General features: G+C 34.2%; 2 protein-coding genes across 3 annotated transcripts in view; one reads left to right on the top strand and one right to left on the bottom strand.

Moving 5' to 3' along the window:
• The window catches only part of LOC123713967 (5-oxoprolinase), a 34,490-nt gene extending 30,640 nt beyond the window's left edge, over window positions 1–3,850 (top strand). For both annotated transcript variants that reach the window (XM_045667890.1, XM_045667888.1), the window contains exons 25-29: window positions 10–102; window positions 525–660; window positions 1,414–1,521; window positions 1,881–1,978; window positions 2,154–3,850. In XM_045667890.1, coding sequence (XP_045523846.1) covers window positions 10–102; window positions 525–660; window positions 1,414–1,521; window positions 1,881–1,978; window positions 2,154–2,297 — 579 coding nt within the window. In that variant the 3' untranslated portion in view covers window positions 2,298–3,850. The remainder of the gene's footprint in view (window positions 1–9; window positions 103–524; window positions 661–1,413; window positions 1,522–1,880; window positions 1,979–2,153) is intronic.
• A 1,040-nt stretch (window positions 3,851–4,890) lies between these two features.
• LOC123714233 (facilitated trehalose transporter Tret1-like) lies at window positions 4,891–12,732 on the bottom strand. Its single transcript, XM_045668430.1, has 10 exons — window positions 12,647–12,732; window positions 10,773–11,002; window positions 10,406–10,541; window positions 8,824–9,005; window positions 8,534–8,639; window positions 8,123–8,200; window positions 7,173–7,390; window positions 5,751–5,933; window positions 5,273–5,366; window positions 4,891–5,044 (listed from the first exon to the last, which is right to left on the bottom strand). Exons 1-10 carry the CDS (start codon window positions 12,681–12,683, stop codon window positions 4,899–4,901), a joined length of 1,410 nt encoding a protein of 469 aa, XP_045524386.1. The 5' UTR covers window positions 12,684–12,732; the 3' UTR covers window positions 4,891–4,898.
• Window positions 12,733–14,275: the final 1,543 nt, after the last annotated feature.

Genomic DNA, 14,275 nt, shown 5'->3' with positions numbered 1-14,275 from the left:
AATTATCAGGTGTGTGCCGCATCTCAAGGCTGTATGAACAATTTAACAATAGGGGAGAGTGATTGGGGCTATTACGAAACAGTGGCGGGGGGAAGTGGGGCGGTAAGTATCTAATCTATAGTACACGATTTTCAAAGCCAAAACACATCGATAAACAAAATATAATAACCATAAGCCAGTTAAAAAAAAGAATCTGAAATTAAACCAAAACGTAAATAATATTTTTAAGAAAATAATAATTTGTTACTACGGCTTAATAAAGTCTATAGTCTTTCTGCTTCCTCAAATATTTCCTCACATCCTCTTTGGTAATCTTCATAAACTGTATTGTAGCTAAAACCCGAAAAATTGTGCAAAAATATAAAACTGTTGCTGACTCTGATGACTTTGGAAGCATGAAAATGTTTATTAAAAAAATATCTACTCCCCCCCCCCCTTTTCTTAATTCAAGAGAAGAAGAACATAGAGGGCCAAGCCTTAGTCAACCAAAGTTATTTTTTGTTAGGCAGAAATATATATTTCAGGGTCCGTCCTGGCACGGGACGGGTGGTGTACATACACACATGACGAACACTCGGATCACGGACGTGGAAATTGTGGAGACGAGATATCCCATCCTGGTCACGGCGTTCTCCTTGAGACCCAATTCTGGGGGTTTAGGTAAGAGTCTGTGATTATTATTACTATTGATTGTGTGACCTATAGAAATACTTGTTTTTAATTCTGTTTAGGTATTGAAAAAATCTTAATTAATCAAACATGTACCAGGGCTATGTCTGCATTTTTGTAATAGTGTTGGTTGTTTATTGATCCCTTTCCTCAAAAAACCAATCTGACGGGAATCACTAAAATCTTTGAGTTGAAGTTATGCAAATTTCGAAAAATAATTATAATCTGTTGGAGCAAGGTCCTGGGAGGACAATGGATGTTTTAGACATTCCAATTGAAGCCACTAAAGTTTGGTTGCGGACTGCAATTATTATATATAATACTACTAGTAGTTGGACGAATTTGGGAGTTCAAGTAGAACAGAGTCACAGTCTTGCTGTTCATGTTCGATGATTAATGTGGAATAAATATAATTTTGTTGCTATTGAAATTCAGAAATATAAGCTTTCATGCATTTTCTTAACCAAAAAAAAAGCGTTTGGTCCCTGTGGCAGTGTACCTTTAACGCTGGCATTCCTCGCTGTATTGACATACTTATGTCGTTGAGCGAGGAAGGCACCAGTTCTGGAGTCACCAGTACTACTAGGTGCCTACTTAAACCTTTAATTAGCGCCTGTGCACTTGAACCCCAAGACCCAACAGTCTCTCTCTCTCTCTCTTCAAATCATAAATGAATACACGAGCTCTACTCCAAAGGCAATCATCAATCACCCACTATCTTATATTGGTGATCACATATTTCAGGTGTGTTCTGTGGAGGCGATGGGGTGGTTAGAGAGCTGGTGTTTAGAAGGACTGTACAACTCTCAGCTCTTACCGAGAGAAGAGTTTTTCAACCATACGGGATTAATGGTAATATTGTTTATTTAATTAATGATATGCAATATTTCACCGGGTATTGAAATTATTATAATCGTTATTTTATTGTCCTGTAGTGCGAAATGAATTGAATAAGATCTAGAACTTGGAGCGATTTATAGCTAACAAAAAGGTCATTTGAGTCCAGCCGAAGAGACACAACACAGAAAATTTCATAAAGGTCTCTTTATTATGCAATTTAAAAATTATCCGCAACCCGATTCCAGTCCTGGACTCCAAGATGAAGGAATATTCTAGCGTGGCGCTAGTTCTACATATTTTCCATCCAAGAACCCTTAGCTGGCAACAGTACGCATGGTAGAAAACCTCTAAAAATATACACTTAATTTAAGGTGGTTCATCTGGAGCCGTGGGTCTGAACCTACTGCAGAGAGCTGGCGGAAGACTCATTAACCTCGGAGGAAAGGCGTCCATAGAGGCTTATCCTGGGGTATGACATTTTAATTACTTACTTAGAAAATAATATTTATAATACAATATGTATCAAAAATATTTAGAATAACTTGAATTTTTGGGAAAACTGGGAGGAAACTGACTTAGAACTGAGCATCGCTGAAGAGCTATTGCGCTGTCGGCCTATTAGTAAAGCCCTTAACATACTTTAGGATAAATACATCATGCACTCTCCCGGTGGAGGTGGATTCGGAAATGGCCTCAAACGGACAAACGAAGAAACTGTCCAGTCCCAACAAATGTTCCAGGAAAGAGGAAGCGTGTTCGAATACCGGAATGCGCAGGAGTCTACGTAGTGAGAACTAATAAATAACAAATTCTCGTTAAAAGAGATGCCTTTGCACAAAAATACCTAACATATACTAACTATATACTTTGTATTGAACATATACAACGACCTCAGCCACTGGGGTCTTCGGGTCAGCTCTTTTGATTTGGAGCTTCACAACTTCATAAGGAGTAGATCTTATAACTATTCAAAATAGTAAAATATCACTTGTCTCGTGAACAAAGTCGTAAAATCCTTTTTTTCTCGGAAAAAATAAAATATTCCTATTATTACTAAGTACACGATATATACAAAAATATATTAAATGAAAGCCATCTTACTTTATTTAAACGTTATTGTTATGTAATAAAAATTACTAAATTTACAATACAGTAATTTACCTAATTAGACTGGAGAGCTTATTACGAATGTTTCACTGTTTAAACATAATTACTGATGATACAGTAACCGCATTACGACGGTAATTTTGGCGAATGTCTAGATCGTAATAATTTATTACCACTCGATTTGCTGAAATATTATGATCGCATTGTCTTTATGAGTATTTGGTAGAATTACAATCTAAAGTAAAACCATCTTTTTGGTTGTTGCTATCTATTTCAGTTAAGGTAAGTAGTAAGTATAACTAACATAGTACAAAATAATTTCCGTTAAATAAATAAATCCTCCTGTTTTGATTATAGTTCTGAAAAACGTTACAGTTATAGAACATTCGTTAAAACAGTCGTTAAAGTGATTATTGTCCCCCGGGACAAGCGATATGTATTTTAGCCAAATTGAATTCTGTCATTTTGGCAAAGTTATATAGTTTTAAGTACATAAATGTCTACATAATTATCTTTTTAATCAGTTGAAATGTGCCGATCATTCCAATAATGTTGAAATTGACATCAACACGATTCTCTAGCATTTCATACAAAGTTACATTTTTTTCTGATTTTAATTACCAAGTGTGTTAGTTTCATTAGAAAATATTCAAAGTTCCTTAAGCTCTATATTAACCACTCGCGTACAACAATACAATATTAGCGAAATAATCAAATGTTAATTGCTATTAACGAATGAATGCAAAGTAGAAGTTGAAGAGAGTGCCTGCGTCTGGATATACTCTCGGGGCGTAACTCTGACGATTTAGTAAATAACCACGCTTATTAAACAAAGGAAGGCTGTGTGAGCAAAATGTACAGCCTGGGCTCGTACATATATGCATTTTATTGTGTCTTAACATTAATGGGCTGGTTATAGCGTATAAAATGGTTTTGCTAGGCATAGCTATCGTAAAATAGAGATTACGTACAGGAAAGAAACATTTGCATTTTCTAATAGGAATAAAGCTTACCAGTTATTTCAAAGTAAAAAAAAGTCTTGCTAAGTTGAAAGAGCGTGATAAAGACAATACATAATAAGCACAATTTTATATATTCTATAGGTTTAGATATTGAGCAGTCAATCTAGCACACGATGTTACCAAACGTACAATATAATTGTTGGTTTTGTTTTGAGAAATAGCCAAAGTTTTAATGTGAATTGTTATTTGATTATTAAAGTTCTATTCGATTTTATCATTGTTTCATTGAATAGCTAAGCAAGCTAGAAAAACAAAATAAAGAAGGAACGACAAAAATTAATAATAACTGAAACTAAATATAAACTTTAACATTATTAAGAGCATGATAAACAAAGTTACGGTAAGTTGGAGTACTGGCCCACTACGCGTTCTCCGTGGCTCTGCAGAAGAGTGGAAACGTTTTCCTTATAACATCGTGGAAAGGATGCCCAGAAAGATTCAAGCTGTGATTATGGCAAAAGGACTATATAGGACATGATAGGCTAATTTTATTGACTTGCCACTTATTATTTGGCCGATTTTTGAGAATTCATCAATAATCAATTAAAAATTGCTAGAATTTACACGATTATAAGTATACAGACAACAAATTTCACAGACAATTAAATTTCATTTAAACAACTTGACAAGATGATATAGCAGTGTTGCCAGATGGTGTCGGTGACTTACCCCTAGAAAAATTTGATTTCCCCCCCAAAAAATCTCTCGGGGTATGGTTGCATGGGCCATGGCGCGACTCTTTAAAGCGGCGGTCATGATGGGATTTTTGGAAAATGAAAGGCATTACGCAAAGTATCCGTAATAGAAAATGGATTGACAGGTTAAAGTTTTCTTCGGTTTTTGGTTCAGCGAATATATTAAGTGTGTGTATATAGTAAGTGTGGTTAACACACGGATCCTATTCACATTATTACGATGTGTTCTTGCTATAATTTAGTTCCAAAATCAGGAACGTGATATACAGTAACAAAACAACTGTATTTCAAACTGTTTTTGAAACTTCCCCTAAAAAAACAAATATTCTTTCCCCCTATTCTGCCCCTTACTCGCTTGTGGAACCCCTAAATCTAGGGGGAAATCCTCTGATCTGGCAACACTGTGATTTAAGCGAATAACAATAAACAATACTTACTACGTGTAGTCAATTGTCATAAGGATAACACTACATGTAGACTTGTTGTCAATTGTCATAATTCACACAGTTTACAACAAAAAGTCATAATATATTTTTGTATTTATTAAAAAAACATAATTTAATACTTAAACTTTATTTTGAGATCTTGGTGAGTAAAATTTGTGTTGTATCACATCCACTGTTAGTCCTTTCGTCTCTGGCATGAAGAAATAGCAAAAGATTGCAGTCAAAATACATACTCCAGCAAACATGCAAAATAATGTGCCCAATCCTAAAAACATATTTCATTTCTTTAAAATATACAATTTTAAAATAATAAATCCCTTAAAATAATCAGTAATTGGACATTAAAACCATCGGTATTCACTAACTGAGAAACAAATATTACTTTAACTAACGAATATAAACGCGAATTAATGAAAAAGTTTAACTAATTAGATTTTTCATTATACTTATAAACACTGTTAACTCCAGAATGATTTTTTGAACCATAACTTACCCAGTGCAGCGACAAGAGGATGAAAAATAAATAAAACGAAGAAACATCCAATGAAAGAATATTCGAAAGAGACTATCGTAGCGAAATTCTTTATCTGAAATTAAAAGGTTAATTAGAACAAAACTAGATTAATTTAAAGCAGACACAATCACAGACAATGAAATAAAGTATTTTATTGATAGAATTTTTGGCATTTGAAATATCCCGTTATGTCTATGTTATAGGCGACATATGTATATGAAGCCGTAATTAAGTAAATTTTAGTAGCTAAGTCAAGCATAACCTTTAATGATTAATTATAATATGTCAAAAAGATGGCAAAGGACCGAAAAAAAAACATTCACTTCCGATCCTTTTTCTACCTATTATTCACCTTATAGATTAATATTTACTATATCACAACGCAAATTGTGAATTATTTTTAAAAATAAATGTTGACAAATTTACGATATCCAGAAACTAGGATGTTAAAGCTTACCTCTGGCAAAAATATCTCCGCACTCATGGTAAAAGGTATAGTCCCAGCACCCAGGGCGTATGCGAAACAGAAGATATATATGAAAACGGCCGTCATCCAATCCGGAGCCCAACTGAATTGGATTTGCGTGCCGAGAGATGCTGCGAATATTGATGCCAATATTGACGAGTAAATCATCAGCGGCTAGAAATTAACGGTCAAAATTATTGTGGTCATCCTTGCTGGCTATTAATTTTTTGTAAAATATTTTATTTGTAATAACTTCCTTCAGAACCTCAAATATTTACATAATGCTGATGACCATCTTTAAGAATATAGATAATAGTAAACAATTATGGAAATCTGTCAAAAATATAACAGTACTCGTAACAGACTTCTTGATGGACAGGAAAGAAAATTCTCCTGAAAAGTCTCGATATTGTAAACGGTTATATCTGTTTGGTGGGTAGTAAATTGGCATTTCCAGTCCTTCCTTGTGATAAGGAAGGAATTATAAAAGTATTAGCTCCTATTTCAGTAAAGAAAATCCGACAGTTTACTGATAAGCACACGGCTAAAATTGTGTTTAAATATGTACTTTCACAGCGTTATGTCGTACGGTATTCTACTGTGGGGTGCTGCTGCAGAGGTTCAATCCATATTTGTACTGCAGAAGCGGGCTGTTCGAGGTATTTGTTATGTTTCCCCCAGGGAGTCGGTACTGAATATGTTAAAGGAATTAAATATTATGACAGTATCTGGTCAATATATTGTTGTTTGTATGTACAAACAATTTTAATACAAATGGTGAATTTCACCAGTATAATACTTGAAACAGAACTAATTTGAGTGTACGACCAACCAGGCTCCAGAAGATAAACCACTCCTTATATGGAAATTGTATTCATTTTTACAACAAACTCCTAAGCGACATTAGAGAATTGTCACTAAATAAATTCAAAGCTCTCGTTAAACGTAAATTAATCAATAAGTAATTTTGAGTCTTACAAATAACAATTTGTATGACTCAAATCTTGGCCATTAAAAAGAGTGGCAAAGCGTTTCTTGCCAATTCTTCTCGCCCGCTCTACGCCCTTGACTGGCGAACTGGTAGTAAATGTAAATTAAGAATTAATTTAACTTCTTTTTTGACGTTCATAAGTGTACTCGTTGACCTATATGAATACCTTTATTTTGACTTTGATTTCAACTAATAATATGAGTTTAAAATTAGATTATGGACATACTGGTTATTTCTTGATCTAGGCAAATCTTTCAACACTGTTTTAGGTCACAACTCGAAAATTCAGAAAAACGGAACATTAGACGGAACGATTTTGTAGATCAGAGCTAACATAGTATAAGATTTTTATTTATTTACACGAAGAGAACTAAATAATAACTAATAACATAATATGGCAAATAAAGTAATTGATCACTCACCCGTCTACCTAATCTATCCACTAGATAGACAACAGTAAGAGCTCCAAGAATTGTAACTGCTGCGAATAACACACTGCAAAGTGTAGCAGACATACTGGGAACCGCTGCACTGAATAAAGGTTCTGCATACACTTGAACCACTACTTGACCCTGGAATACTGTTGCTGTGTAGAGAATTAGGGATACAAAGAGAGCACGACGCGTAGAACGGGACTTTTCTGAAAAAGGGAAAAATAATGTTCGCTATGTTACCTACTTGATGTTATGTGCATTACCTTTAAAGACTTCTAATGAATGAATCTTAATCAAAGATCTTTTTCGTTTTTGATTCAGGTGTTCAACCCGTTCCAGTGTAACTGTTCTTAAACTACCACGACACAAATGCATCTCTTAGTAGAATTTTTCCAAGTTTTACGAAATTTTATAAATTTCCTAGGTTTCTAAACAAGAGATAAATTGTATTATTTTACGACAACATTATTGCAAGTTTATAAACATACCAAATTTAGGCGTGAAATAATAAGTAAACGATAACCAAACGGCATATGCGCTCTGATTGGTTGAATAAGTCGCTAACCTAACCTAAGTTTATAAATTAAACTTGCGGGTTTTGTTATATTCCGGTATCATATACATTATAATCGAGAGCAAATATGTCGAGAGAACGTTGAGGTTTTTGCTACCGTGTCTAATAAATGGACTGCCCAGTCAGTGATTAGGTAGCCTAACGTAAACCAACATAAAAAGTAACTTGGATATGCATTTGTCACGTTCCTATACAAGACTGCTATGATTACATTTATACAAACCAAATTAGTTTCCTAATGTAACATATTATGATTTTATTATATTATTCTGTAAAATAAATCAATTAAAATATGTATATATTATTAATAATAAATTTACATCGTTGTGAATATATAATAAATATAGAGATCGCATTTACTTACTTAAAAATTGCCAGGTGCTAAGTTTTTCTCGCTGCTTGTTGAGATCGGGTTGCAATTTTTCTGTTTCAGGTGTAGAATCTACAAAATTGTTCGTTAGTTATCATATAAATATGCTTATTATATTTTTAATGATGGCTGGGAGATTTCCCTAATTACCGTAAGGTAAGTGCAGGTTTCAATTAATCTATTCGTTCATCGTTAACTGTATTTGTAACCAACATAGTTTTAAACCCTGACATTGTCCAGGAACTTTTTACCATCACTTACTAAAAAGATTTAGATAAAGAAGATAAATTAAAATCATCCTCATTCGGGCTACGCATCTCGCGAGATACATTATTATTTACAATATTCATCTTTCGGGCAAGATCTTTCTTATTAACGAGAAATAAGTTTAAAAGTAGCGCTTACCGTCTAAGTCAGGATTGAGAGCACGTTTGATATTTCCAATTTCTTCTTGAACCTCCTTACTGTCAACTGTTACACTTCTATAATATGCTATTACAACGGCGGCTTCCTGTAAAATATAGTACAGTGAAATAACTAGGTGCAATATTTTTGTTAAATAATTCAATTGTTCGACTAAAGTACTTGAATCTTTAGTTTAATAAGAAAAAGTGTCTATAAATTTTGATTAATATAGCTTTAATATTCTCTATACTATCATACTCTACACATATGTAGTGTAGTAAAAATCCCACCTTTTCCAAACCCTTTTTCATAAGATACAAAGGTGATTCTCGCAAATAAAACATCATCAGAGTCCCCACAGTGCTGATGGTGAGACAGATGTAGTTCATCATGTGATAGTCCAAGGTTCCGAGGAGATAGCTCACCATCGATCCCACAGGAAAGAGAACTAAGGCTCCAGAGGTTAATGAACCTGAATTTTCGAACTAATACAATTATGTTTACGTCATTCTTATTACTTGTTTTTAGTAATCTTATTGAATTAATACAAGAAAATTTTGGCTAATCTTCTCTAAGTCTGAGTGCTTATAGACTATCTTTTAACTTCAGATGAGCCTTTTCTTTGTTTGCTATTTGATTTTATAAAAAAACAATAAATGTGACGAAACATTGTTGATCTATTTTAGAAGCCTACTCTGTGTATTAGGCCGTGATTAGAAAGAACTTCTGATAAAATGAAACGACAGGCCGCGTCACGCTTTGGTCTAAAGACCCTGTTAATTAATCATCATTAATTAGAACCATTTTTTATCGACATTCATAATAATATCGTTGGTATAAATACGGACTTATATACGATAAACGGCGAAAGATTGCCCATTTAAGATTTGCAGACGACCTGATTGTATTTGCCTCAACACGCGATGCATTGGACAGGACGGCACAGACCTTTACTCGGAAAGCAGGATTATAAGTCTTAGAATGAAAACCGAAGAGCCGAGAAAACATAAGTAATTACCAATTTCAGAAATGAAAATATATTAAACAACACTTAAAGAATGTGTAGCAGAATACTAGTAACTCGGTCAGACAATATCTGTGACCGATGCAAAAATAAAATAAATTAACACAAAAATAGAAAAAAATGAGCATGGTAATTCCTACCTTTGTAATGCTAGAGTTACTAGAACTAAAAGTCTTCTATACTTTCTGTTATCAGCTACTTTTAATGGGTCCAGTAATAGGCTATCTCGCTCTTACAATTTATGGTTGGTTGTTTATGTTTTCCCTTTGTAACTTCTTTATGTTCTAATATAATTGATGTGTATGTGTGTATAATTTGTGATTTTACATACACATCATAGTTCACGTATAATTTTATGTATACACGTCGTCTTAGCACTTATAAATAAATAAATAAAAGGTGCTTTTTAATACTTTCTAACATATGGATCTCGGGGCGCTCACTAAAGCGCAACATACATCATATGGACGAGAATAATAAATAAAATAAAGAATGCATACATTATTTAGAAGTATAACTAACCTACCACGTGTCAAAATGAGAATAAATAAATTTAAGTAGAAATGGAAATGGACGGGGCGCATGGCAAGAGGAACAGGCAAGTGGAGCAACAAATTATTAAACTGATGTCCGTGGTACAATAAATGCAAGAAAAGAAGACAATTTAGAACAAGGATAGACCAGATCAAGGAAACAGCAGGCACGGCAGAAAGAGCAGGCAGAAATGGCTGGGTTCCGAGGTGGCTTTGGCCAGCTAGGAATGAATGCGATGAGAGAAATATAAATGTATTTAAATGTAAAGAATCTGAAATAAAAGGCTTTTATGATTACTTAATTAATTGTATTACCTCGAATGCTCTCCTGACTAAACTCTCCAATGTATACTGGTACTGCAAGGTACATGCAGGCAGACAAGCCAGCGATGAAGAAACCAATAAGGACCGTTACTACGTATTTAAATGAACATATTATCGCCCAACCAATCTGAAATGGTTATTGTAAAATTATTATAATATTTAATTAATCATTTCGTGAACAGGCGTAATGGTGAACTTCTTTGAAATAAGTACGTAACTTATTACGTTAGTTAGTTTCAGCCACAATTAATTTAACCGAAGTTGCCGTGGCTAATTTATTTACAGATTCTATAAATAGCACAAAAAGTAAAGATATTAAGGGATATATACTGACTAGTACTACTTATTTTGTACTTACCACTTGACTCAATGATATAACTATGAGAGTATATTTTCGCCCTAAGGTGTCAAAAACCTTTCCCGTTAAGGGAATTGTACAAAGAGCCCCGATGGGAGGTAAGCTCCCAAGTAGGGATATTTCCGTGTCTGTCATTACTCTGTTTAATGTTGTATTTTCTGAAGAAAATACTTTGATCATAGACGATGGCCAACAGAAGACGATACCGGTGGAAAAACAAAGGAAGCCCACTGGAAATGAATGTAAGTATCAAAATATATTTATAAAGTTGTTTGTATTAACACTGTTTATTGTATCTAGTCTAGTCCAGCAATAAGTTCTGTTTCAAATGGAAATGCATTTTTTTGAATTATGTAATCATACTAAAATTTATACCTACATATTTTAAAGCCTCACAAAATATAAAACAATATTCTAAATGGCCACGTTCGGCTTTTATACAGGCCTTAATCTATTTGGAATCTATCCAGAAATCTATGGATTTACGCACGGTTTCCAAAGGAAATTTCGTCACTGCTTGCCCCAAAGATTTTTTAAGAGACTCAATGTCGCCGTGTCGTTTAGAGCAGGCCATGTCCTCTAAAACTGATCGTAATTTGACTTCTAAAGGGTTCTAAGGTCTAAGGGCTGGATGATGAGGGCCAGTCTTCAGCTCTTACAAAATCCGGAACGTTGGTTTCAAGCCAGGCGTGGGTAGTTCCTGCCCTTGACCAGAAATCCTGCTGGAAAGTCCACGGTATATTTTTAAAAAGTGTATCGCTGACAGATCTCACATCATGATCCAAGACTGTATCTTGATACATCTTTGGCTAAAATTTTCACGAATTCTTCACTATTGTAGTTTTAAGACTCCTTGGTAAGACACGCCCCACTAAACCACTGATGGTGCGATCAGTGATGAACTGACGCACGATGATGACCACGTTGTTCCAACCACTTGAGCAGCTTCTTTAGAACTATGAGCGGACATTATATTATTTTGCTTGTTATAGTGTTCTTCAATCGTGAAAATTTTTCATCTGTAAACAGGATATTTCTGTACTTTTCGCCTGCGTATCGCGACAGAAGTAGGTTTGATCGATTCACTCCCATTAATTGTAAAGATTCATTTAGGGCATGTCCTGTATGTCGATGATAACCATCGAGCTTCAGGCCTTGTTTTATAATACGTGACCTAGCGGGAATCTTCATTTCTCGCGTGAAGATTTTTTGCTTCCTAATGGGGTTTCGACGAATTCTTACGGGCTTTAACAGCATAATCAGTCTTTGTAGTTCTAACAGCACGCGGCCTCGATCTTTTCTGGTCTTCGACGGACAAGTTTTGTTGTATCTACTAGTAGTACAATATAGGACCGAACGTCTGATACCAAGCTTTTGAAATGTCTGTAATATGACCGACGGCTCCATACCCACTTTGTGCAAGGCGATCACTCCAATCGTATTTTCTTCAACACCCCATTCCATATCGTAATTTGATAATGAACACGAATAATAAAATATGTGAAATGGCGCAAAATCGAAAGAAGTTTTTAAAATAATATACGTGGTCCAAATCCGAAATAATTAAAAAGTCGAAAAAAAGTAAAGTTTTTATGTAACAGTACTTATGGCCATACTTATTTACTTAATTCATTTTGTTTGTATCGTGTGTTTGTCCTAATTTTGCGATCAAAATAAAAAAATACTATTAACCAACATATGTGCCAAGCTTTTGCGGAAAAATTATAACACTAGTAGGTAAATCGTACGTGTATCACAAAAAAAGGAAATTACAATTAAGTTTAAAATGTTACCTCAGTGTTTTTACACGTATTGGACACCTTTTGAAAGGGGTTATAACCAGTTACAAAAATACTTCCTGAGTTATTCCTTACCAATAACACACGACGAGACCTGATTTATCACCCCCATTTTTGTTTTTTTTTCTCTACCACTACGACTAACCACTACTCGTTAAAACGACTGAATGAAAAACAAAAGAAATTCGTTTAATTCGGTGTGAGGTAAGCTTAAATTTTATTTTCATTGGGATCATAAGATTATGCTTTGTTTGCTAAGTTTAAAATATAAAACCACGTCACGCTATAATATAAGTGTTAGCTTCCTGTGTCGTATGGAATATAACATACAATAATATAAGATTTATTTATTTATTCACGAACATACATACATAATCATTACAGTACTAAGCCAATATATTGAAAAAATATCTAATATGACATACACTTTACGAACATATATAAATGTCGATAGTGTCGGAGACATCTGTGCAACAAATTGGTTCTGGCCGTTGGTATCCAAATAACCTTGGCCTTCACCGTCGCACATATACCATACAAAGGCCCAAGGCCCTCTGCAAGGCTTTAATAAGGAATAGGTGATCAGTGCGTCCTGAGCCTGACCCATGCTGTTGAGTTCTGTTTGTATTATGATTGTTGATGTTTTCCTTCATGAAGCAAATGTACAATGTGCTCAGAGAAAGTAAAGTCCATTGGACCAAACCGGGGCCGGATCTTCTAGTGACACACTTGTATAAAAAAAGTTTCTATTTTATACTGGCTTGTTAATGATTGATGATTAATTTAAAAGATAATTAAGTGAGGGCCAGCGATAAATCCCAAAAAAAATCAATATATTTAAATTATTTTTATTTATTTTATTTTTTATTTATTTACACTTCGTTACACTACAAATAAAAATTAACATAATTAAATCAAAAGGAGGGCAACTGGCGGCCTTATCGCTTACGAGCGATCTCTTCCAGGCAACCACTGTGAGTAAAGAAAAAAAAATGTATTAAATAAGATAGGCAAGTAGTGCAAAATACATGTAATACACAGTTATTAAAACAAAACTAAACAGGAATAAAATATTAAAGATACATTAAAGAGTAAAAAGACACATAAATCACGATAATTTAAGATTATAATAATAATCTTAAATTATCGTGATTTATATAAATATATAATAAATTACTACAATAATAAAGACTTAACTAAATAAGAAAATTGAATCGCCCCGATTTGAGATGCAAGATCAATGGTCTATATCATAGATAATTGAGAATTGACCGGTCTGATGTGAGGTATCAGATCAAAAGCTTCCGTCTATATCCTTTGTCTATTTCCTTTTATAACGGTGTTGCGTCATAGGGGTAATGGTATTGGTTATGCGGGGCAAAGGGAGTGTAATGGATAGGTAACAAGATACAACATAGCTTGGATTAGGGAGTGTTTACAAAAGTATACACAAACATCAGCATGGGAAAAGGGTGGACGGAGGTTATACGCACAATGGCTAATATAAAAAATTGGTTCACAGACAAAATTTTAACGCTAGACTACCCAAAGTACTCTTTTATACGCTTATATAGTTAATATAAGTGCTGGAAAGAAATCCTGTAGAACGACCTCCACACCTGGCTCCACACGAAATGCGTCGTATTAATGGGTTGGACGGTCAAGCGAGAGCCGCGAGGCACTGGCTTGTAAATTTTCAAAGGA

The sequence above is a fragment of the Pieris brassicae genome, chromosome 9, assembly GCF_905147105.1.
Source record: "Pieris brassicae chromosome 9, ilPieBrab1.1, whole genome shotgun sequence".
Classification (NCBI taxonomy): domain Eukaryota; kingdom Metazoa; phylum Arthropoda; class Insecta; order Lepidoptera; family Pieridae; genus Pieris; species Pieris brassicae.
Note: the sequence above shows the minus strand (reverse complement) of the source record. Positions and strands in the feature narration are given on the sequence as shown.

Bases quoted from the DNA above. Each gene is read 5' to 3' on its own strand.
- LOC123714233 (XM_045668430.1), bottom strand. From the start codon at position 12,683: ATGGGGGTGATAAATCAGGTCTCGTCGTGTGTTATTG. The intron at 5,934-7,172 runs GTGAGTGATCAA...GTTAATTTCTAG, and splicing joins TGGATAGATTAGGTAGACGG to CCGCTGATGATTTACTCGTC. The intron at 5,045-5,272 runs GTAAGTTATGGT...ATATGTTTTTAG, and splicing joins TCCTCTTGTCGCTGCACTGG to GATTGGGCACATTATTTTGC.